The following is a 24,283-nucleotide window of genomic DNA, read 5'->3' on the forward strand; positions in this document are numbered from 1 at the left end:
GTGCATTTCTGTGTGTGTGTATGTTTGTGTGTGTGTGTGAGAGAGAGAGTGTGTGTATGTCTGTGTGTGTATCAGTGTGAGTGTGCATTTCTGTGTGTGTGTGTATGTCATAGTGTGTGTATGTGTTAGAGAGAGTGTGTGCATGCCAGTGTGTCTGTGTGTATGTCAGTGTGAGTGTGCATTTCTGTGTGTGTGTATGTCTGTGTGTGTGTATGTCAGAGTGTGTGTGTGTGTCAGTGTGAGTGTGCATTTCTGTGTATGTGTATGTCTGTGTGTGTGTGTGAGAGAGAGAGAGTGTGTGTATGCCAGTGTGTGTGTGTATGTCTGTGTGTATGTGTATCAGTGTGAGTGTGCATTTCTGTGTGTGTGTATGTCATAGTGTGTGTATGTGATAGTGTGTGTATGTGTGTGAGAGAGAGTGTGTGCATGTCAGTGTGTGTGTGTGTGTATGTCAGTGTGAGTGTGCATTTCTGTGTGTGTATGTCTGTGTGTGTGTATGTCAGAGTGTGTGTGTGTGTGTGTCAGTGTGAGTGTGCATTTCTGTGTGTGTGTATGTCTCTGTGTGTGTATGTCAGTGTGTGTGTGTCTGTGCATATATGTCTGTGTGTGTATGTATGTCAGTGCGTATGAGTATGTGTGTGTATGTCAGTGTGTGTGTGTCTATGCGTGTATGTCTGTGTGTGTGTGTGTGTGTGTGTATGTCAGTGCGTATGTGTATGTATGTCAGTGTGTGCATGTCAGTGTGTATGCTGTGTGTGTGTGTGTGTATGTCAGTGCGTGTATATATGTCAGTGTGTGTGTATGTCAGTGTGTGTGTCAGTGTGAGTTTGCATTTCTGTGTGTGTATGTCATAGTGTGTGTATGTGTGAGAGAGTGTGTGCATGTCAGTGTGTGTGTGTGTATGTCAGTGTGAGTGTGCATTTCTGTGTGTGTGTATGTCTGTGTGTGTGTGAGAGAGAGAGTGTGTGTATGCCAGTGTGTGTGTGTATGTCTGTGTGTGTGTGTATCAGTGTGAGTGTGCATTTCTGTGTGTGTGTGTATGTCATAGTGTGTGTATGTGTTAGAGAGAGTGTGTGCATGCCAGTGTGTGTGTGTGTATGTCAGTGTGAGTGTGCATTTCTGTGTGTGTGTATGTCTGTGTGTGTGTGTGAGAGAGAGTGTGTGTATGCCAGTGTGTGTGTGTATGTCTGTGTGTGTGTGTATCAGTGTGAGTGTGCATTTCTGTGTGTGTGTGTATGTCATAGTGTGTGTATGTGTTAGAGAGAGTGTGTGCATGCCAGTGTGTGTGTGTGTATGTCAGTGTGAGTGTGCATTTCTGTGTGTGTGTATGTCTGTGTGTGTGTATGTCAGAGTGTGTGTGTGTATGTGTGTGTCAGTGTGAGTGTGCATTTCTGTGTATGTGTATGTCTGTGTGTGTGTGAGAGAGAGAGTGTGTGTATGCCAGTGTGTGTGTGTATGTCTGTGTGTGTGTATGTCAGTGTGTGTGTGTGTGTGTGTGTGTCAGTGTGAGTGTGCATTTTTGTGTGTGCGTCTATGTCATAGTGTGTGTGTGTATGTCAGTGTGAGTGTGCATTTCTCTATGTGTGTGTATGTCATAGTGTGTATGTGTGTGAGTGTGTGCATGTCAGTGTGTGTGTGTGTATGTCAGTGTGAGTGTGCATTTCTGTGTGTGTGTATGCCTGTGTGTGTGTGAGAGTGTGTATGCCAGTGTGTGTGTGTATGTCTGTGTGTGTGTATGTCAGAGTGTGTGTGTGTGTATGTGTATGTCAGTGTGAGTGTGCATTTCTCTATGTGTGTGTATGTCATAGTGTGCATGTGTGTGTGAGAGAGAGAGAGTGTGTGTGTGTCAGTGTGAGTGTGCATTTCTGTGTGTGTATGTCATAGTGTGTGTGAGAGAGAGAGAGAGAGCAGTGCATTCCATGCCCCCACCACTCTCTGGGTAAAGAACCTACCCCTGACGTCCCCCCTATACCTTCCACCCTTCACCTTAAATTTATGTCCTCTTGTAACACCCTGTTGTACCTGGGGAAAAAGTCTCTGACTGTCTACTCTATCTATTCCCCTGATCCTAGAACATAGAACATAGAAGAATACAGCACAGTACAGGCCCTTTGGCCCTCGATGTTGCGCCGATCCAAGCCCACCTAACCTACACTAGCCCACTATCCTCCATATGTCTATCCAATGCCCGTTTAAATGCCCATAAAGAGGGAGAGTCCACCACTGCTACTGGCAGGGCATTCCATGAACTCACGACTCGCTGAGTAAAGAATCTACCCCTAACATCTGTCCTATACCTACCTCCCCTTAATTTAAAGCTGTGTCCCCTAGTAACAGCTGACTCCATACGCAGAAAAAGGTTCTCATGGTCAACCCTATCTAAACCCCTAATCATCTTGTACACCTCTACCAAGTCACCCCTAAACCTTCTTTTCTCCAACGAAAACAGCCCCAAGTGCCTCAGCCTTTCCTCATACGATCTTCCTACCATACCAGGCAACATCCTGGTAAACCTCCTCTGCACCCATTCCAATGCCTCCACATCCTTCCTATAGTATGGCGACCAAAACTGCACACAATACTCCAGATGTGGCCACACCAGAGTCTTATACAACTGCAACATCACCTCAGGACTCCGGAACTCAATTCCTCTACCAATAAAGCCCAGTACGCCATATACCTTCTTCACCGCACTATTTACCTGGGTGGCAACGTTCAGAGATCTGTGTACATGGACACCAAGATCCCTCTGCTCATGCACACTACCAAGTATCCGACCATTAGCCCAGTACCCCATCTTTTTGTTACTCATACCAAAGTGAATCACCTCACACTTACCCACATTGAACTCCATTTGCCACCTTTCTGCCCAGCTCTGCAGCTTATCTATATCCCGCTGTAACCTGCCACATCCTTCCTCACTGTCAACAACTTCACCGACTTTCGTATCATCTGCAAACTTGCTCACCCAACCTTCTAGCCCCTCCTCCAGGTCATTTATAAAAATGACAAACAGCAATGGTCCCAAAACAGATTCTTGTGGAACACTTCTAGTAATTGCACTCCAAGATGAACCTTTACCATCAACCACTACCCTCTGTCTTCTTCCAGCCAGCCAATTCCTAATCCAAACCTCCAACCCACCCTCAATGCCATATCTCCATATTTTTTGCAGTAGCCTACCATGGGGAACCTTATCAAAGGCCTTACTAAAATCCATATACACCACATCTACCGCTTTACCCTCGTCCACCTCCTTAGTCACCTTCTCGAAGAATTCAATAAGGTTTGTGAGGCATGATCTGCTCTTCACAAAACCATGCTGACTATCCTTGATCACATTATTCCTATCCAGATGTTCATAAATCCTATCCCTTACAATTCTCTCTAAGACTTTGCCCACCACAGAAGTGAGACTCACCGGCCTATAGTTACTAGGGTTATCCCTACTCCCCTTCTTGAACAAGGGAACCACATTTGCGATCCTCCAGTCTTCTGGCACTATTCCTGTAGACAACGAGGACATAAAAATCAAGGCTCTGCAATCTCCTCCCTTGCTTCCCAGAGAATCCTAGGATAAATGCCATCAGGCCCAGGAGACTTATCTATTTTCACCCTTTCTAGAATTTCCAACACCTCTTCCCTACATACCTCAAAGCCGTCCATTCTAATTAATTGTGACTCAGTATTCACATCGGCAACAATGTCCTGTTCCTGAGTGAATACTGACGAAAAGTATTCATTCAGTCTCTCCCCAATCTCTTCAGCCTCCCACTACTATCCTTGACTGGACCTATTCCTACCCTAGTCATTCTTTTATTCCTGACATACCTATAGACAGCCTTTGGGTTTTCCCTAATCCTACCAACTAAGGACTTTTCATGTCACCTCCTTGCTGCTCTTAGCTCTCTCTTCAGAACCTTCCTGGCTATCTTATAACTCTCAATCGCCCCAATTCAACCTTCATGCCTCATCTTTACATAGGCCGCCCTCTTCCCTTTAACAAGGGATTCCAATTCCTTATTAAACCACGGCTCCCTCACACAACCCTTTCCTCCCTGCCTGACAGGTACATACTTATCAAGGACACTCAATAGCGGCTCCTTGAACAAGCTCCACATATCGATTGTGCCCTTCCCTTGAAGCCTACTTTTCCAAGCCACGCAACCTAAGTCAGGCCTCACCGCATCATAATTTCCCTGCCCCCAGCGATAACTCTTGCCCTGCAGTGCAGACTTATCCCTCTCCATCACTACAGTAAAAGTCATAGAATTGTGGTCACTGTCCCCAAAGTACTCACCCACCTCCCATTCTAACACCTGGCCTGGTTCGGAACCCAGAACCAAATCCAGTATGGCCTCACCTCTTGTTGGCCTGTCTACATATTGTGTCAGGAAACCCTCCTGCACACATTGGACAAACACCGACCCATCTAACGAACTTGAGCTATAGCTTTCCCAGTCAATATCAGGAAAGTTAAAGTCTCCCATATAAACCTCATCTTATAAACCTCTATCAAGTCACCTCTCATCCTTCGCCGTTCCAATGAGAAAAAGCCTAGCACTCTCAACCTATCCTCGTTCGACCTATTCTCCATTCCAGGCAACATCCTGGCAAATCTCTTCTGCACCCCCTCCAAAGCTTCCACATCTTTCCTAAAATGAGGCGACCAGATCTGCACACAGTACTCCAAATGTGGCCTTACCAAGGTCCTGTACAGCTGCAACATCACCTCACGACTCTTGCATTCAATCCCTCTGCTAATGAACGCTAATACACCATAGGCCTTCTTACAAGCTCTATCCACCTGAGTGGCAACTTTCAAAGATCTATGAACATAGACCCCAAGATCCCTCTGCTCCTCCACCTTACTAAGAACCCTACCGTTAACCCTGTATTCCACATTCTTATTTGTCTGTCCAAAATGGACAACCTCACACTTGACGGGGTTGAACTCCATCTGCCACTCCTCAGCCCAGCTCTGCATCATATCTAAGTCCCTTTGTAGCCGACAACAGCCCTCCTCACTATCCACAACTCCACCAATCTTCGTATCGTCTTCAAATTTACTGACCCACCCTTCGACTCCCTCTTCCAAGTCATTAATAAAAATTACAAACAGCAGAGGACCCAGAACTGATCCCTGCGGAACTCCACTTGTAACTGGGCTCCAGGCTGGATATTTACCATCTACCACCACTCACTGACTTCGATCGGTTAGCCAGTTCTCTATCCAACTGGCCAAACTTCCCACTGTCCCATGCCTCCTGACTTTCTGCATAAACCTACCATGGGGAACCTTATCAAATGCCTTACTAAAATCCATGTACACTACATCCACTGCTCTACCCTCATCCACATGCTTGGTCACCTCCTCAAAGAATTCAATAAGACTTGTAAGGCAAGACCTACCCCTCATAAATCCGTGCTGGCTGTCCCTAATCAAGCAGTGTCTTTCCAGATACTCATAAATCCTATCCCTCAGTACCCTTTCCATTACTTTGCCTACCACCGAAGTAAGACTAACTGGCCGGTCATTCCTGGGTTATCCCTATTCCCTTTTTTGAACAGGGGCACAACATTCGCTACTCTCCAGTCCCCTGGTACCATCCCCATTGACAGTGAAGACGAAAAGATCATTGCCAACGGTTCTGCAATTTCCTCTCTTGCTTCCCACATAATCCTAGGATATATCCCGTCAGACCCAGGGGACTTGTCTATCCTCAAGTTTTTCAAAATGCCCAACACATCTTCCTTCCTAACAAGTATCTCCTCTAGCTTACCAGTCCGTTTCATACTCTCCTCTTCAACAATATGGTCCCTCTCATTTGTAAATACTGAAGAAAAGTACTCATTCAAGACCTCACCTATCTCTTCCGACTCAATACACAGTCTCCCACTAACGTCCTTGATCGGACCTACCCTCGTTCACGTCATTTTCATGTTTCTCACATAGAATGCCTTGGGGTTATCCTACCCGCCAAAGATTTTTCATGCCCTCTCTTAGCTCTCCTAATCCCTTTCTTCAGCTCCCTCCTGGCTATCCTGTATCCCCCCAATGCTCTGTTTGAACCTTGTTTCCTCAACCTTATATAAGCCTCCTTCTTCCTCCTTACAAGACATTCAACCTCCCTCGTCAACCAAGGTTCCCTCACACGACCATCTCTTTCCTGCCTGACAGGTACATACATATCAAGGACACGTCGTATCTGTTCCTTGAAAAAGTTCCACATTTCAATGACATCCTTCCCAGACAGCCTATGCTCCCAATTTATGCTCCTCAGATCCTGTCTTGCAGCATCGTATTTACCCTTCCCCCAATTGTAAAACCTGCCCTGTTGCACGCACCTATCTCTCTCCATAACCAAGGTGAAAGTCACAGAATTGTGGTCACCATCACCAAAATGCTCACCCACTAACAAGCCCATCACTTGTCCCGGTTCGTTACCAAGTACCAAATCCAATATGGCCTCCCCTCTGGTCGGACAATCTATATACTGAGTTAGAAAAGCTTCCTGGACACACTGCACAAACACCACCCTGTCCAATCGACTTGATCTAAAGAGCTTCCAATCAATATTTGGGAAGGTGAAATCGCCCATGACTACTACCCTGTGGCTTCTGCACTTTTCCAAAATCTGTTTCCCAATCTGTTTCTCCACATCTCTGCTGCTATTGGGGGGCCTATAGTAAACACCCAACAAGGTGACTGCACCTTTCCTATTTCTGACTTCAGCCCATACTACCTCCAAGGGCAGATCCCCCTCGAACTGCCTTTCTGCAGCCATTATACCATTTCTAATTAGCAACGCGCCCCCCCTACCTAATCTTACTGAAACATCTGTAACCAGGAACCTCCAACAACCATTCCTGTCCCTCTTCTATCCACGTTTCCGTGATGGCCACAACACCGTAGTCCCAAGTACCGATCCATGCCTTAAGTTCACCCACCTTATTTCTGATACTCCTTGCGTTGAAGTATACACACTTGAACCCACAAGTGTCCACAAGTATTCCCTGTCGGTGCTACCTTCTCCACAGCCTCCCTACATTCTTGGACATCCTGAAAAACAGCTAACCTACTTTCTGGACTACAAGTCCGGATCCCATCTCCCTGCCAAATTAGTTTAAACCCCCCCCCCAAAGAGTGCTAGCAAACCTACTCCCCAGGATATTGGTGCCCTTCTGGGTCAGGTGCAACCCATCCTGTTTGTACAGGTCCCACCTTCCCCAGAATGCAGTCCAATTGTCCAAATACCTGAAGCCCTCCCTCCTACACCATCCTTGCAGCCACGTGTTCAACTGTACTCTCTCCCTATTCCTTGCCTCACTGTCACGTGGCACCGGCAACAACCCAGAGATGACGACTCTGTCCATCCTAGCTTTTAGCTTCCAGCCGAACTCCCTGAGCTCCTGAATGACCTCCCCACCCCTCTTCCTACCTGTCGTTGGTGCCAATGTGTGTATGTCAGTGTGTGTGTGTATCAGTGTGAGTGTGCATTTCTGTGTGTGTGTGTATGTCAGTGTGAGTGTGCATTTCTGAGCGTTTGTGTGTCATAGTGTGTGTGCGTGAGAGAGAGAGTGTGTATGTCTGTGTGTGTGTATGTCAGTTTGAGTGTGCATTTCTGTGTGTGTGTATGTCAGTGTGAGTGTGCATGTCTATGTGTGTGTGTATGTCAGTGTGTGTGTATGTCAATGTGTGTGTGTATGTCAGTGTGTGTATGTCTGTGTTTGTCAGTGTGTGTGTATGTCAGTGTGTGTGTATGTCAGTGTGAGTGCATTTCTGTGTGTTTGTGTATGTCTGTGTGTATGTCAGTGTGTGTGTGAGAGAGAGTGTGTATGTCTGTGTGTGTGTGTATGTCAGTGTGAGTGCATTACTGTGTGTGTGTATGTCTGTGTGTGTGTTTGTCAGTGTGTGTGTATGTCAGTGTGAGTGTACAGTTCTGTGTGTTTGTGTATGCCTGTGTGTATGTCATTGTGTGTGTGTGAGAGTGAGTGTGTATGTGTGTGTGTATGTCAGCGTGTATGCATTTCTGTGTGTGTGTATCAGTGTGAGTGTACATTTCTGTGTGTGTGTGTGTGTGTGTCTGTGTGTGTATGTCTGTGCGTGTGTCAGTGTGTGTGTATGTCAGTGTATGTGTATGTCTGTGCGTGTGTGTGTGACAGTGTGTCTGCATTTCTGTGTGTGTATGTCATAGTGTGTGTCTATGTCTGTGTGTGTGTATGTCAGTGTGTGTATGTGTATGTCAGTGTGAGTGCATTTCTGTGTGTGTATGTCATTGTGTGTGTGTGTGAGAGTGTATGTCAGTGTGTGTGTATGTCAGTGTGTGTGTGTCAGTGTGAGTGTGCATTTCTGTGTGTGTGTGTCATAGTGTGTGTGTGAGAGAGAGTGTATGTATGTCTGTGTGTGTGTATGTCAGTGTGTGTGTGAATGTCAGTGTGAGTGTGCATTTCTGTGTGTGTGTGTCATAATCTGTGTGTGTGTGTGTATGTCTGTGTGTGTGTGTCAGTGTGTGTGTGGATGTCTGTGTGTATGTCAGTGTGTGTGTGTGTCAGTGTGTGTGTGGATGTCTGTGTGTATGTCAGTGTGTGTGTATGTCAGAGTATGTGTGTATGTAAGTGTGTGTGTATGTCAGTGTGAGTGTGCATATCTGTGTGTGTGTGTATGTCAGTATGTGTGTATGTGTGTGTATGTCTGTGTATATGTCAGTGTGTGTGTGTATGTCTGTGTGTGTATGTCTGTGTGTGTGTGTCAGTGTGTGTGCATTTCTGTGTGTGTATGTCATAGTGTGTGTGTGAGAGAGAGTGTGTGTATGTCTGTGTGTGTGTGTGTCAGTGTGAGTATCATATAGTGTGTGTGTGAGAGTGTATGTTAGTGTGTGTGTGTATGTCAGTGTATGTGTGCATTTCTGTGTGTGTGTCATAATGTGTGTGTGCGAGAGAGTGTGTGTATGTCAGCGTGTGTGTGTGTATGTCAGTGTTTGTGTGCATTTCTGTGTGTGTGTCATAATGTGTGTGTGCGAGAGAGTGTGTATGTCAGCGTGTGTGTGTGTGTCAGTGTGTGTGTGCATTTCTGTGTGTGTGTCATAATGTGTGTGTGTGAGAGAGTGTGTGTATGTCAGCATGTGTGTCAGTGTAAGTGTGCGTGTCAGTGTAAGTGTGCAGTTCTGTGTGTGTGTGTCAGTGTGAGTGTGCATGTCTGTGTATGTGTATGTCTGTGTGTATGTCAGTGTGTGTGTGCATGTCTATGTGTGTGTATGTCAGTGTGTGTGTATGTCAGGGTGAGTGTGCATGTCTATGTGTGTGTGTATGTCAGTATGCGTGTATGTGTGTGTATGTCAGTGTGTGTGTATGTCTGTGTGTGTATATATCTGTGTGTGTGTGTGTCAGTGTGTGTGCATTTCTGTGTGTGCATGTCATAGTGTGTGTGTGAGTGTGTGTATGTCAGTGTGTGTGTATGTCTGTGTGTGTGTGTCAGTGTGTGTATGTCATAGTGTGTGTGTGTGAGAGAGAGTGTGTGTATGTCTGTGTGTGCGTATGTCATTGTGTGTGTGTGTGTATGTCAGTGTGAGTGCATTTCTGTGTGTGTATGTCACAGTGTGTGTGTGTCAGAGAGTGTGTATGTCAGTGTGTGTGTATCAGTGTGAGTGTGCATTTCTGTGTGTGTGTGTCAGTGTGAGTGTGCATTTCTGTGTATGTCATAGTGTGTGTGAGAGAGAGTGTATGTCAGTGTGTATGTGTGTATGTCTGTGTGTGAGTGTGTGTCAGTGTGAGTGTGTATTTCTCTGTGTGTGTGTCATAGTGTGTATGTGAGAGAGAGTGTGAGTATGTCTATGTGTGTGTGTATGTCAGTGTGTGTGTGTATGTCAGTGTGAGTGTGCATTTCTGTATGTGTGTGTCATAATGTCCGTGTGTGAGACAGTGTGCATGTCAGTGTGTGTCTGTGTGTGTCAATGTGTGTGTGTCAGTGTAAGTGTGCATTTCTGTGTGTGTGTCAGTGTGAGTGTGCATGTCTGTGTGTGTGTGTCAGTGTGTGTGTATGTCTGTGTGTGTATGTCAGTGTGTGTATGTCTGTGTATGTCTGTGTGTATGTCAGTGTGTGTGTTTATGTCTCTGTGTGTGTGCATGTCTATGTGTGTGTATGTCAGTGTGTGTGTGTATGTCGGTGTGAGTGTGCATTTCTCTGTGTGTGTATGTCTGTGTGTGTGTTAGTGTGAGTGTGCATTTCTGTGTATGTCATAGTGTGTGTGTGAGAGAGTGTATGTCAGGGTGTGTGTGTGTATGTCAGTGTGTGTGTGTGTCAGTGTGAGTGTCATAGTGTGTGTGTGTGAGAGAGAGTGTGTATATCTGTGTGTGTGTATGTCAGTGTGTGTGTGTGTGTGTCAGTGTGAGTGCATTTCTGTGTGCATATGTCATTGTGTGTGTGTGAGAGAGTGTATGTTAGTGTGTGTGTATGTCAGTGTGTGTGCATTACTGTGTGTGTGTGTGTCAAAGTGTGTGTGTGCATTTCTGTGTGTGTGTGTCATAGTGTTTGTGTGTGAGAGAGTGTGTGTATGTCAGTGTGTGTGTGCATGTCAGTGTGCGTGCATTTCTGTGTGTGTGTGTCAGTGTGTGTGTGTTTGTCTGTGTGTGTGTATGTCAGTGTGTGTGCATGTCTATGTGTGTGTGTATGTCAGTATGTGTGTATGTGTGTGTATATCTGTGTGTGTGTATGTCTGTGTGTGTGCATTTCTGTGTGTGTATGTCATTGTGTGTGTGTGTGTGTGAGTGTGTGTATGTCTGTGTGTGTGTATGTCTGTGTGTGTATGTGTGTGTGTGTGTGTCAGTGTGAGTGTGCATTTCTGTGTATGTCATAGTGTGTGTGAGAGAGAGTGTATGTCAGTGTGTATGTGTGTATGTCTGTGTGTGTGTGTGTGTCAGTGTGAGTGTGTATTTCTCTGTGTGTGTGTCATAGTGTGTATGTGAGAGAGAGTGTGAGTATGTCTATGTGTGTGTGTATGTCAGTGTGTGTGTGTATGTCAGTGTGAGTGTGCATTTCTGTATGTGTGTGTCATAATGTCCGTGTGTGAGACAGTGTGCATGTCAGTGTGTGTCTGTGTGTGTCAATGTGTGTGTGTCAGTGTAAGTGTGCATTTCTGTGTGTGTGTCAGTGTGAGTGTGCATGTCTGTGTGTGTGTGTCAGTGTGTGTGTATGTCTGTGTGTGTATGTCAGTGTGTGTATGTCTGTGTATGTCTGTGTGTATGTCAGTGTGTGTGTTTATGTCTCTGTGTGTGTGCATGTCTATGTGTGTGTATGTCAGTGTGTGTGTGTATGTCGGTGTGAGTGTGCATTTCTGTGTGTGTGTCATAATGTCCTTGTGTGAGAGAGAGTGTGTGTATGTCTGTGTGTGTGTGTGTGTGTGTGTGTGTGTGTCTGTGTGTGTGTGTGTCATAATGTCCGTGTGTGAGAGACAGTGTGTGTATATGTCAGTGTGTATGTGTGTGTGTGTGTCAGTGTGTGTGTGTCAGTTTAAGTGTGCAGTTCTGTGTGTGTGTGTGTGTGTCAGTGTGAATGTGCATGTCCGTGTGTGTGTATGTCAATGTCAGTGTGTGTGTGTCAGTGTGTGTATGTCTGTGTGTGTGTGTATGTCATTGCGTTTGTGTATGTCTGTGTGTATGTCAGTGTGTGTGTGTATGTCTGTGTGTGTGTGTATGTCGGTGTATGTATGTCAGTGTGTGTGTGTGTGTGTATGTCTGTGTGTGTGTGTCAGTGTGTGTATGTCAGTGTGAGGGCATTTCTGTGTGTGTATGTCATTGTGTGTGTGTGTGAGAGAGAGTGTTTGTCAGTGTGTGTGTATGTCAGTGTGTGTGTGTGTCAGTGTGAGTGTGCATTTCTGTGTGTGTCATAGTGTGTGTGTGAGAGAGAGAGTGTGTGTATGTCAATGTGTGAATGTCAGTGTGAGTGTGCATTTCTGTGTGTGTGTCATAATGTGTGTGTGTGAGTGTGTGTGTCAGTGTAAGTGTGCATTTCTCTGTGTGTGTCAGTGTGAGTGTGCATGTCTGTGTGTGTGTCAGTGTGTGTGTGTCTGTGTGTGTGTCAGTGTGTGTGTGTCTGTGTGTGTGTGTTTGTCAGTGCGTGTATGTCAGTGTGTGTGTGTATGTCTGTGTGTATGTCAGTGTGTGTATCTCAGTGTGTGTGTATGTCTGTGTGTGTGTATGTCAGTGTGTGTGTGTGTGAGAGAGAGTGTTTGTCAGTGTGTGTGTATGTCAGTGTGTGTGTGTGTCAGTGTGAGTGTGCATTTCTGTGTGTGTCATAGTGTGTGTGTGAGAGAGAGAGTGTGTGTATGTCAATGTGTGAATGTCAGTGTGAGTGTGCATTTCTGTGTGTGTGTCATAATGTGTGTGTGTGAGTGTGTGTGTCAGTGTAAGTGTGCATTTCTCTGTGTGTGTCAGTGTGAGTGTGCATGTCTGTGTGTGTGTCAGTGTGTGTGTGTCTGTGTGTGTGTCAGTGTGTGTGTGTCTGTGTGTGTGTGTTTGTCAGTGCGTGTATGTCAGTGTGTGTGTGTATGTCTGTGTGTATGTCAGTGTGTGTATGTCAGTGTGTGTGTGTATGTCAGTATGTGTGTATGTGTGTGTATGTCAGTGTGAGTGTACATGTCTCTGTGTGTGTATGTCAGTATGTGTGTATGTGTGTGTATGTCAGTGTGTGTGTATGTCCGTGTATATGTCAGTGTATGTGTATGTCAGTGTGTGTGTATGTCAGTGTGTGTGTATGTCTGTGTGTGTGTATGTCTGTGTGTGTCAGTGTGTGTGCATTTCTGTGTGTGTATGTCTTGGTGTGTGTGTGAGAGAGAGTGTGTATATCAGTGTGTGTGTATCAGTGTGAGTGTGCATTTCTCTGTGTGTGGATGTCTCTGTGTGTGTTAGTGTGAGTGTGCATTTCTGTGTATGTCATAGTGTGTGTGTGAGAGAGTGTATGTCAGTGTGTGTGTGTGTATGTCAGTGTGTGTGTGTGTCAGTGTGAGTGTCATAGTGTGTGAGTGTGAGAGAGAGTGTGTATATCTGTGTGTGTGTATGTCAGTGTGTGTGTGTGTGTGTCAGTGTGAGTGCATTTCTGTGTGTGTATGTCATTGTGTGTGTGAGAGAGAGTGTATGTTAGTGTGTGTGTATGTCAGTGTGTGTGCATTACTGTGTGTGTGTGTGTGTCAAAGTGTGTGTGTGCATTTCTGTGTGTGTGTGTCATAGTGTTTGTGTGTGAGAGGGTGTGTGTGTATGTCAGTGTGTGTGTGCATGTCAGTGTGCGTGCATTTCTGTGTGTGTGTGTCAGTGTGTGTGTGTTTGTCTGTGTGTGTGTATGTCAGTGTGTGTGCATGTCTATGTGTGTGTGTATGTCAGTATGTGTGTATGTGTGTGTATATCTGTGTGTGTGTGTGTATGTCTGTGTGTGTCAGTGTGTGTGCATTTCTGTGTGTGTATGTCATAGTGTGTGAGAGTGTGTGTATGTCAGTGTGTGTGTGTGAGAGAGAGTGTGTGTATGTCTGTGTGTGCGTATGTCAGTGTGTGTATGTGTGTGTATGTATGTCAGTGTGAGTGCATTTCTGTGTGTGTATGTCATTGTGTGTGTGTGTGAGAGAGAGTGTTTGTCAGTGTGTGTGTATGTCAGTGTGTGTGTGTGTCAGTGTGAGTGTGCATTTCAATGTGTGTCATAGTGTGTGTGTGAGAGAGAGAGTGTGTGTATGTCAATGTGTGAATGTCAGTGTGAGTGTGCATTTCTGTGTGTGTCATAATGTGTGTGTGTGAGTGTGTGTGTGTGTCAGTGTAAGTGTGCATTTCTCTGTGTGTGTCAGTGTGAGTGTGCATGTCTGTGTGTGTGTCAGTGTGTGTGTGCCTGTGTGTGTGTGTTTGTCAGTGTGTGTGTATATGTCTGTGTGTATGTCAGTGTGTGTATGTCTGTGTGTGTGTGTATGTCAGTATGTGTGTATGTCAGTGTGTGTGTATGTCAGTGTGAGTGTACATGTCTCTGTGTGTGTATGTCAGTATGTGTGTATGTGTGTGTATGTCAGTGCGTGTGTATGTCCGTGTATATGTCAGTGTATGTGTATGTCAGTGTGTGTGTATGTCAGTGTGTGTATATGTCTGTGTGTGTCAGTGTGTGTGCATTTCTGTGTGTATGTCATAGTGTGTGTGTGAGAGAGAGTGTGTATATCAGTGTGTGTGTATCAGTGTGAGTGTGCATTTCTCTGTGTGTGTATGTCTGTGTGTGTTAGTGTGAGTGTGCATTTCTGTGTATGTCATAGTGTGTGTGTGAGAGAGTGTATGTCAGTGTGTGTGTGTGTATGTCAGTGTGTGTGTGTGTCAGTGTGAGTGTCATAGTGTATGTGTGTGAGAGAGAGTGTGTATATCTGTGTGTGTGTATGTCAGTGTGTGTGTGTGTCAGTGTGAGTGCATTTCTGTGTGCGTATGTCATTGCGTGTGTGTGAGAGAGTGTATGTCAGTGTGTGTGTGTATGTCTGTGTGTATGTCAGTGTGTGTATGTCAGTGTGTGTGTATGTCAGTGTGAGTGTACATGTCTCTGTGTGTGTATGTCAGTATGTGTGTATGTGTGTGTATGTCAGTGTGTATGTCTGTGTATATGTCAGTGTATGTGTATGTCAGTGTGTGTGTGTCTGTGTGTGTGTATGTCTGTGTGTGTCAGTGTGTGTGCATTTCTGTGTGTGTATGTCATAGTGTGTGTGTGAGAGAGAGTGTGTATATCAGTGTGTGTATCAGTGTGAGTGTGCATTTCTCTGTGTGTGTATGTCTGTCTGTGTGTTAGTGTGAGTGTGCATTTCTGTGTATGTCATAGTGTGTGTGTGAGAGAGTGTATGTCAGGGTGTGTGTGTGTATGTCAGTGTGTGTGTGTGTCAGTGTGAGTGTCATAGTGTGTGTGTGTGAGAGAGAGTGTGTATATCTGTGTGTGTGTATGTCAGTGTGTGTGTGTGTGTGTCAGTGTGAGTGCATTTCTGTGTGCATATGTCATTGTGTGTGTGTGAGAGAGTGTATGTTAGTGTGTGTGTATGTCAGTGTGTGTGCATTACTGTGTGTGTGTGTGTCAAAGTGTGTGTGTGCATTTCTGTGTGTGTGTGTCATAGTGTTTGTGTGTGAGAGAGTGTGTGTATGTCAGTGTGTGTGTGCATGTCAGTGTGCGTGCATTTCTGTGTGTGTGTGTCAGTGTGTGTGTGTTTGTCTGTGTGTGTGTATGTCAGTGTGTGTGCATGTCTATGTGTGTGTGTATGTCAGTATGTGTGTATGTGTGTGTATATCTGTGTGTGTGTATGTCTGTGTGTGTGCATTTCTGTGTGTGTATGTCATTGTGTGTGTGTGTGTGTGAGTGTGTGTATGTCTGTGTGTGTGTATGTCTGTGTGTGTATGTGTGTGTGTGTGTGTCAGTGTGAGTGCATTTCTGTGTGTGTATGTCACAGTGTGTGTGTGAGAGAGAGTGTGTATGTCATAGAGTGTGTGAGAGAGAGTGCATGTCAGTGTGTGTGTGTGTCAGTGTGAGTGTGCATTTCTCTGTGTGTGTGTCATAGTGTGTATGTGAGAGAGAGAGTGTGAGTATGTCTATGTGTGTGTGTGTCAGTGTGAGTGTGCATTTCTGTGTGTGTGTGTCATAATGTCCGTGTGTGAGAGAGAGTGTGTGTATGTCATTGTGTGTGTGTGTGTGTGTGTGTGTCAGTGTGTGTGTGTCACTGTAAGTGTGCATTTCTGTGTGTGTGTCAGTGTGTGTATGCCTGTGTGTGTGTGTCAGTGTGTGTGTATGTGTGTGTATATGTCTGTGTGTGTATGTCTGTGTGTGTATGTCAGTGTGTGTGTGTGTCTGTGTGTGCGTGCATGTCTATGAGTGTGTATATGTCAGTGTGAGTGCGCATTTCTGTGTGTGTGTGTGTCATAATGTCCGTGTGTGAGAGAGAGTGTGTATGTCAGTGTGTGTGTGTATGTGTCAGTGTAAGTGTGCATTTCTGTGTGTGTGTGTCAGTGTGAGTGTGCATGTCTGTGTGTGTGTCAGTGTGTGTGTGTGTGAGTGTGTGTGTGAGAGTATGTGTGTGTATGAGAGAGTGTGTGTGTGTGAGAGTGTATGTGTGTGAGAGTGTGTGTGTGTCAGAGTGTGTGTGAGTGTGTGTGTGTGAGAGTATGTGTGTGTGTGAGTGAGTGTGTGAGTGTGTGTGTGTCAGTGTATGTCTGTGTGTATGTCATTGTGTGTGTGTGTGTCAGTGTGTGTGTGCATGTCTATGTGTGTGTATGTCAGTATGTGTGTGTAAGTCAGTGTGTGTGTATGTTAGTGTGTGTGTGCATGTCAGTGTGTGTGCATGTCAGTGTGTGTGTGCATGTCTATGTGTGTGTATGTCAGTATGTGTGTGTAAGTCAGTGTGTGTGTATGTCAGTGTGTGTGTGCATGTCAGTGTGTGTGCATGTCAGTGTGTGTGTGCATGTCTATGTGTGTGTATGTCAGTATGTGTGTGTAAGTCAGTGTGTGTATATGTCAGTGTGTGTGTCAGTATGTGTGTGTGTGTCAGTGTGTGTATGTCTGTGTGTGTGTATGTCATTGCGTTTGTGTATGCCTGTGTGTATGTCAGTGTGTGTGTGTCAGTGTGTGTGTGTCAGTGTGTGTGTATGTAAGTGTATGTGTGTGTGTGTATGTCAGTGTATGTGTGTGTGTGTGTATGTCAGTGTATGTATGTCAGTGTGTGTGTATTTCTGTGTGTGTGTGTCAGTGTGTGTATGTCAATGTGTGTATGTCATTGTGTGTGTGTGTGTGTGTGTGTGTGTGTGTGTGTATGTCCATCTGGTTCACTAATGTTCTTTAGGAAAGGAACTGCCATCCTACAGCAACATGGTTGACGTTTAACTGCCCTATGGGCAATAAATGCTGGCCTAGCCAATGGGAGTGTGGTCGATTATCACCGGGACATTGAACATCCTCCTCACCTGCTTCATCTCAGAATTAAATTGGAGAGGGTTTGGAACTTCCTGCCCGAGAGAGCTGTGGGGGCAGAGACATGGCTGAGATAGAGACATTCTTGATCAGTCAGGGATGAAGAGTTATGGGGAAAGGGTAGAAAAGTGGACGTGAGGAATGTCGGGTCAGCCATGATCTGATTGAATGCCAGAGCAGATCCAAGGGGCTGAATGGCCTACTCCTGCTCCCATTTCCTATGGGCAAGTGTTCTAGTCTCAAGCACTCTATTTCCTCACTGAAAGAGCACAATATTCAGATCGTTTTAAACAAAACAAAAGGTGGAGATGCCAATGTGTTCCTTCAGGGAAAGTAATGACGCAGTAGAGAGTCCTGTAAATGACCAGTTTCTAACCAGAATATGGTTTGAAATTTCAGACACAAATCGATCAGCTGAAAGAAAACCTCTCAAAGAAGTTCTCTGAGTGGAGGAAGAGCCTGGAGGAGGATGAAGACTATGCCAATAAAATGATTGAAGAGGAGGGGATGAAGGCGTTGACAAAGAGCACCAACTGCTTTGATGAACTGAACAACCAAATGCATCTAATTAGGCTGATAGATGATGAAACTCAGAATCTAGTCCATATGGATCCACTCTCATTTATTCAGGTACACATAGAGTCATAGAGTCCTACAGCATGGAAACAGACCCTTCGGTCCAACCTGTCCATGCTGACCATCATCCCAAACTAAACAGGTCCCAGCTGCCTGCTCCTGGCCCATATCCCTCCAAACCCTTTCCTGTTCATGTATCCATCCAAATGTCTTTTAAACATTGTCATTGTACCCAGATCCACCACTTCTTCAGGAAGTTTATTCCACACATGAACCACCCTCTTATGTAAAAAAAATTGCCACTTTTAAGTTTTTTAACTCTGTCTCATCTCACCTTAAAAATGTGCCCCCTAGTCTTGAAAGTCCCCATCCTCGGGAAAGACAACAACGATTAATCCTATCCATACCTCTGATTATTTTATAGAATTCCATAATGCTGCCTCTCAATCTCCTATGCTCTGGTGAACCAGCCTGTCCAACCTTTCTTTATAACTCAAACCTTCCATATCCATAAACATCCTGGTAAATCTCTTCTGAACCCTCTCCAGTTTAATAATCTGCTTCCTATAACAGGGCGCTCAGAACTGGACACAGTATTCTAGAAGAGGCCTCACCAATTTTCTGTACAACCTCAACACGACATCCCAACTCCTATACTCTAAGGTCTAAGCAATGAAGGCAAGCAGCCAAATGCCTTTTTAACCATCCTGTCTATAATTGACACAAACTTCAAAGTATTACATCCCTGCACCCCGAGGTCTCTCTGTTTTACAACACTACCCACGTGCTACAAACAGATTACCCACCCACTGCTGACTGGCTGCAATGGCCTCTCTCTGGTCTTGCTCCCTTGCTATCTCTGCTCCAGCCCTACAACCCTCCATGATCACTAGCCTCTTAACATACAGTGAGACGGCAGGACTTAACCACGACTAAAGAGTTGCTGGGGGTTTCATATGCTGATCTCGCTGCTGTATAACGCTATGAGTAGCATGAATGAGGGACTTGCCCTCCTATTGACGATGCCATAGCACCTCAGTGAGATGCTAACCAGTCCCAGTAGCACCACCCCTGTATAGTGGCCATTGCTGGGATTACAGCTGATCCTGAGAAAGAGGAAGCCACAATCAGAGATAAGGCTGGGCCTCACAAGGACCACTGAGAAAATTGGTGGAGGAAGGAGGCCAGGCTTTAGGGGCAGGGGATTGGGAGGGGGATTACCTTGGAGGGGGCCTCCAATGGGCCCAACAGCTCCACAAAACAGGCCCACCCCCTCCCACTGCCTGACAACAGGACATAGTAACATTGGAATGGGGTAGGCCATTCAGCCTGACAAGCCTGTTCCGCCATTTAATTAGATCGTGGCCAAAGTCCTACCACAATGCCACCTTGATGCACAATCTCCATATCCTTGATGTCATTACTCTCCAGAAATCTATTGGTTTCTGTCTTGATCATGCCCAATGACTGAGCTTCTACAGTCTCGGGAGAGAGAATTCCAGAGAAATTCTAGCGAAATCTAGAACCAAAGGGCAAGATCTCAGAATAAGGGGTCACACAAATAAGGCAGGGATAAGGAGGAATATCTTCTGTCAAAGGGTAGTGAAACTTGGAATTCTTTACCATGGGGCTGTTGAGGCCGGGTCGTTCATTCAAGGTTGAGATAAACCAGACTTTTAATCAATAACAGAATTAAGGATATGGGGAAAGTTGAGGATTTTCACCTCAGTTGAGGATTATCAGATCAGCATGATCTGATTGAATGGCAGAGCAGAACTCGATGGGCTGAGTGGCCTATTTCTGTTCCTCTATCTTATGGTTCTTTGAACGAAAAAAGTTATTCCCATTTTAGTCTTAAGAAAACCTGCCTCTCATTCTGAGATTATGATTCCTGGGTTTAAATTCAAGAGTAAGGGGGAATAATTTTTATATATCCACCTTGTCACACTCTGTAATTCTTGTAAGTTTGAATGAGGTCACACCTCATTTCTCAAAATGCTACAGAGTACAGGCCCAGTCTCCTCATTCTCTACTGATAAGACAGCCCTGCAGTCCCAGGGATTGATCTGGTGAAGGTCCACTCCCTCTATGACAAGTATATCCCACTTCAGATAGAGGGAGCAAAGCTATTCACAATGCTCACTGGTGCAGTCTCACCAAAACTTTTTACAAAGCAACATTGTTATTTCTTTAATCAAATCTTTTTGTGACAAAGACCAAAATGGCAAAAGGCAAGAGTTTTGTTTTAAGATATATAAAAGATGAGAGGCAAGAGTGGACATTGGACCACTGGAAAATGAGGCTGGAGAAGCAGTGATGGGGAACAAAGAAATGGTGAAGGAACCTACAAAGTATTTTGCATCAGTTTTCACATTGAAAGACACCAGCAGCATTCCCAGAACTTCAAGAGTCGGGGCAGAGGTGAGTGTAGTGGCCAACATTAAGGAGAAGGTGCTGGGGAAGCTGGAAGGTCTGAAGGTGGATAAATCACCCACACCAGCCCCTTGGCAGCACATTCCTGGCACCCATGTAAAAGGCTTTCCCCCCACTTTTCCTTTAGACTTTTCCCCTCTCACCTTAAACCTATGCTCCCCCTTATATTTGACATTTCCACCTTGGAAAAAAGACTCTGACTGTCCACCCCATCCATGTCTTTATAAAACACTTGGTTAGCCCCAGCTGCAGGAGTGTGTTCAATTCTAGGCACCTCAATGGCGGAGTGCTTTGAGAGGAGATTTAATAGACCAATAACAAAGATGAGGAATTTAGTTATGTGATGGTTAAGGAAGCTGAGATTGTTTTTCAGAGCAGAGAAAAGGAGATTTGATTGGTTTGTCCAAAATTATGAAGGAATTTGATGGAGTGAATAAAGATCAAATCTTTCCATTGGCTAAATGACCATTTACTGGAGGACCTCAATTTAAATACTTAGTGAAGGAACCAACTGCAAGATTCATGAGGGCTGTATAACTGTGAAACAGGGAAGCAGCCTGTTATAATGACCTGGAAACAGCCTGACAAGGCAATAGCAGTTGTTTCATTAATAACCTTCACAATCAGGTAGGTACTTGGAAGAGGAAGTTCTGCAAGGTATTGACTGGAAAAGTCAGGTTTACATGGATAGCTCTTCCAAAACATTTGCATAGAAATGATGAAATGAATAGCCTCCTTCAGTACACTATCATCCTAAGATTCTGTGGCATGAAGTCAAATTTTGATTAATGGAACTGCATCAGGCATTTTGCTACATTACAGGCACTATATACAAGTGTAAGTTGCTTCTCATTGAGGCTGTTCATTCTTCGCACATTGCCTAGGGTCCCCCAGTATTGCTGCTGTGTCCGCACTGCTGCTGTGACCCACAGTGGCTCCCCTTCCTGTGACTTGCTCTAATGTAACGCATCCTTGAACATCAAATTCACTTTTTTTAGTTCAACATGTGCTGACCTGTTAACTTGATGTCCTAACCTCCTCTCTCTCTCTTTCTTGACACAGAAATCGAAACAGGTCTTCTCTCAGTAAGTTTTTTTTCTGTCCCGCAGGAAATAATTCCTGATGCTTGGGCAAATGTGTCTTTGTCTGTTGTGTACCTCAAGTTGATAACCAGATTAGTCTTTACAATTTCAGTTCTATTTTCAGACAGAGACAGTCCAGGCCTGCAGCTCCACTAGTGGCTGAGAACTGAAAATCACCACATTAATGAGCAGCATAATAAGACCAACAGTCCCAGGTCCAATATACATATGGCAGTCCCTTATCCTACATACAGGAAACAGTCCCAGATCCATTAAACAGCTGATACTCCTAGTTCCAATATAGACATGTTCGTTCAGGTCCAAAGTATGTATGACAATATCAGATCCTACATACAGATTATCAGTACCAGATCCTACAGACAGACATCAGTACCAGATTCTATATGCTGACATCAGTACCAGATTCTATATGCTGATATCAGTACCAGATTCTATATGCTGATATCAGTACCAGATCCTACAGACAGACATCAGTACCAGATTCTATATGCTGAAATCAGTACCAGATTCTATATGCTGATATCAGTACCAGATCCTATACAGAGACATTAGTCACTGATCCTTTATATATGTCAGTCCCAGATCCAATATACAGCTGTCAATCTAGAATACAGACATCAGTCACTGATCTTTGTATACATGGATCTGTTCAAGAATCTCTTCAAGTATAAAAGTGGAGGCCATCATGTAGTGATAATGTCACTGGTCTATTAAACTAAAACCCCACGGTCTTGTTCTGGGTTCAAATCCCACCATGGGTGATGGCAAAATCTGAATTCAATAAAAAATCTGGAATTTGTAAAAATCTTAGCCCAGCGACCATGCAAACACTGTTGGTTGTCCAAAGACACCCATCTGATTCACTAATATCCTTTCGAGAAGGAATTTGCCATCTTTACCTGGTCTGGCCTACATGTGAATCTAGACCCACAGCAATGTGGTTTACTCGTATCTGCCATCCGGGCAAACAGGGAAGGGCTATAAATGCAGGGATGGCCAGCAATACCCACATCCCATGAATAAATAACAAAACGATCCTCAGTGAGATTGCAGAATTGAGAAGTGTGGTGCTAGAAAAGCACAGCAGGTCAGGCAGCATCCGAGGAGAAGGAGAGTTGGTGTTTTGGGCACAAGCCCTTCATGAGGAATGTGTGGGGTGGGGGGTAAGTGGCTGGGAGGTAAATAGGAGGGTGGTGGTGGGGCTGGGGGCAAGGGAGCTGGGAAGGCAATAGGTAGATGCAGGTGAGGGGAAATTGTGATAGGTCGATGGGAAGGGGTGGAGCGGATAGATAGGAAGGAAGATGGACAGGGAGGACAGGTCAAGAGGGCGGTGCTGAGTTGGAAGGTTCGATCTAGGATGAGGTTGGGGAAGAGGAGGTTTGGAAACTGGTGAAGTCAACATTGATTCCTTACAGATGGGGGTCCCAAGGTGGAAGATGAGGCATTCTTCCTCCAGGTGCCTGGTGTCTTGGATTTGGTGGTGGAGTGGGATGGGGTGTTGAAATGGTCTGCCATAAGCCAGTGGGGTTATTAGGTGCATGGGTCCCAGAGATGTTCCCTGAAACATTCTGCGAGTTGGTGTCCTGTCTCCCCAGACCTCATCAAGAGCAACAGACACAGTAGATGAGGTTTCTCTCAATGTGGTCTCCTCTACATTGGGGAGACAGGATGCCAACTTGCAGAACGTTTCAGTGAACATCTCTGGGACCCACGCACCTAATAACCCCACTGTCCTAGGGCAGACCACTGGAGGAAGAACATCTCATCTTTCACCTTGGGACCCTCCAAGCACATGGCATCCATGTCAACATTACCAGTTTCCGATTCTCCCCTCCCCCCACCTCATCCCAGATCCAACCCTCCAACTCAGCACCGCCCTCTTGAACTTTCCTACCTGTCCATCTTCCTTCCCACCTATCCGCTCCACCCTCCTGTCGGACTAATCAATTAACCCTCACTTGCATCCATCTATCACCTCCCCAGCTACCTCCCCCCAGCCTCACCCCAAACACCCAGCCTGCATTTATCTCTCAACACACCCTCCCCAGCCCCACCCCACCCCACTCTCCCCCTCTCCACATTCCTGATGAAGGACTTACACCCAAAACTCCGATTGTCCTGCTCCTCAGATGCTGCCCGACGTGCTGTGCTTTTCCACCACCACACGTTTCGATTCTGACTCTCCAGCATTTGCAGTGAGGTATCATTCAGGACGCACTGCTGGGAAGGGTGCTTGAAGCAAGTGTAAAACTTTGAAAAGTGACAATGATAAATATTTGAGAGAAGAAAAACTGTTCGGATATTGGAGTAAGGGAGGGGGTGGGCTGGCATTGGGAGCTGGGACTAGCCTGTGAGCTCTCTCAAAGTGGTTACAATTCAGTGTCGATACAAATGTGTGTGATGTTGTTCACCGATGGACTGCTGATCTGAATCACTGAAAGGAACTTATTTCCTCCTTTATTGCAGAGTTGCTGACACACAGAATAAACCAGATATAAATATCCCGAAGCTGATCCTGAACCTATACAATGCACCTGAGCTTATCAAGGAGCGGATGAATAATTCTTTCACCTACCAATCAGCCATTCTGGGGACTACAAGTAAGAGCAGGCAGCTTTCCGAAATACAACAGACTAGTGACAAAGACCACACCTGAAGAACTGACTGCATAATGGTCTCCAAATTTGAGGAACAATTAGGGTGGCAGTTCAGAGAAGGTTTACTAGGCCATCACCTGGAAGGAGGAGTTTATTTTCTGAGGGAAGTTTGGACAGGTTGGGCCTGCAACCTCCGGAGATTGGAAGAGAAGGAGGCAACTTGATTGAAACGTGTTCTAAGGGGTCAGTGAGGAAATGGTACTTCCTCTTCAGGGAGAGTCTAGAAAGAGAGGTCACTGTGTAAAAATGGCCCATTTAAATCAGAGATGAGGAGAAGCTATTTCTCAAAGAGGGCCATGATTCTTAGGAACAGGAGTAGGCCATTCAGCCCCTCAAATCTGTTCTACTATTCAATGAGATAATGGCTGACCTGTAGCCCAACTCCATGCCTTTGGCCCCTGTCCCTTAATATCTTTGCTTTACAAAGAAAATCTAATTCAGATTTGGAATTGTCTTTTCAAAGGCAATAGAAGCAGAGTCTTTGAATATTTTGATGGCAGAAATGGATAGGTTTAGATGAGTGAAGTTTCCATGGGTGAGTTGGGGGGGAATGCAGAGTTGAG

General features: G+C 45.2%; 1 protein-coding gene across 1 annotated transcript in view; it reads left to right on the forward strand.

The window, feature by feature from the left end:
* LOC140480273 (E3 ubiquitin-protein ligase TRIM7-like) overlaps positions 1–24,283 on the forward strand; it is a 95,758-nt gene that overhangs the window by 69,630 nt on the left and 1,845 nt on the right. Inside the window, exons 3-5 of the mRNA XM_072574983.1 lie at positions 17,351–17,581; positions 21,023–21,045; positions 23,530–23,663. Of these exons, the coding sequence (XP_072431084.1) occupies positions 17,351–17,581; positions 21,023–21,045; positions 23,530–23,663 (388 nt within the window). The remainder of the gene's footprint in view (positions 1–17,350; positions 17,582–21,022; positions 21,046–23,529; positions 23,664–24,283) is intronic.

Source organism: Chiloscyllium punctatum, chromosome 8 (assembly GCF_047496795.1).
Source record: "Chiloscyllium punctatum isolate Juve2018m chromosome 8, sChiPun1.3, whole genome shotgun sequence".
Taxonomy (NCBI): domain Eukaryota; kingdom Metazoa; phylum Chordata; class Chondrichthyes; order Orectolobiformes; family Hemiscylliidae; genus Chiloscyllium; species Chiloscyllium punctatum.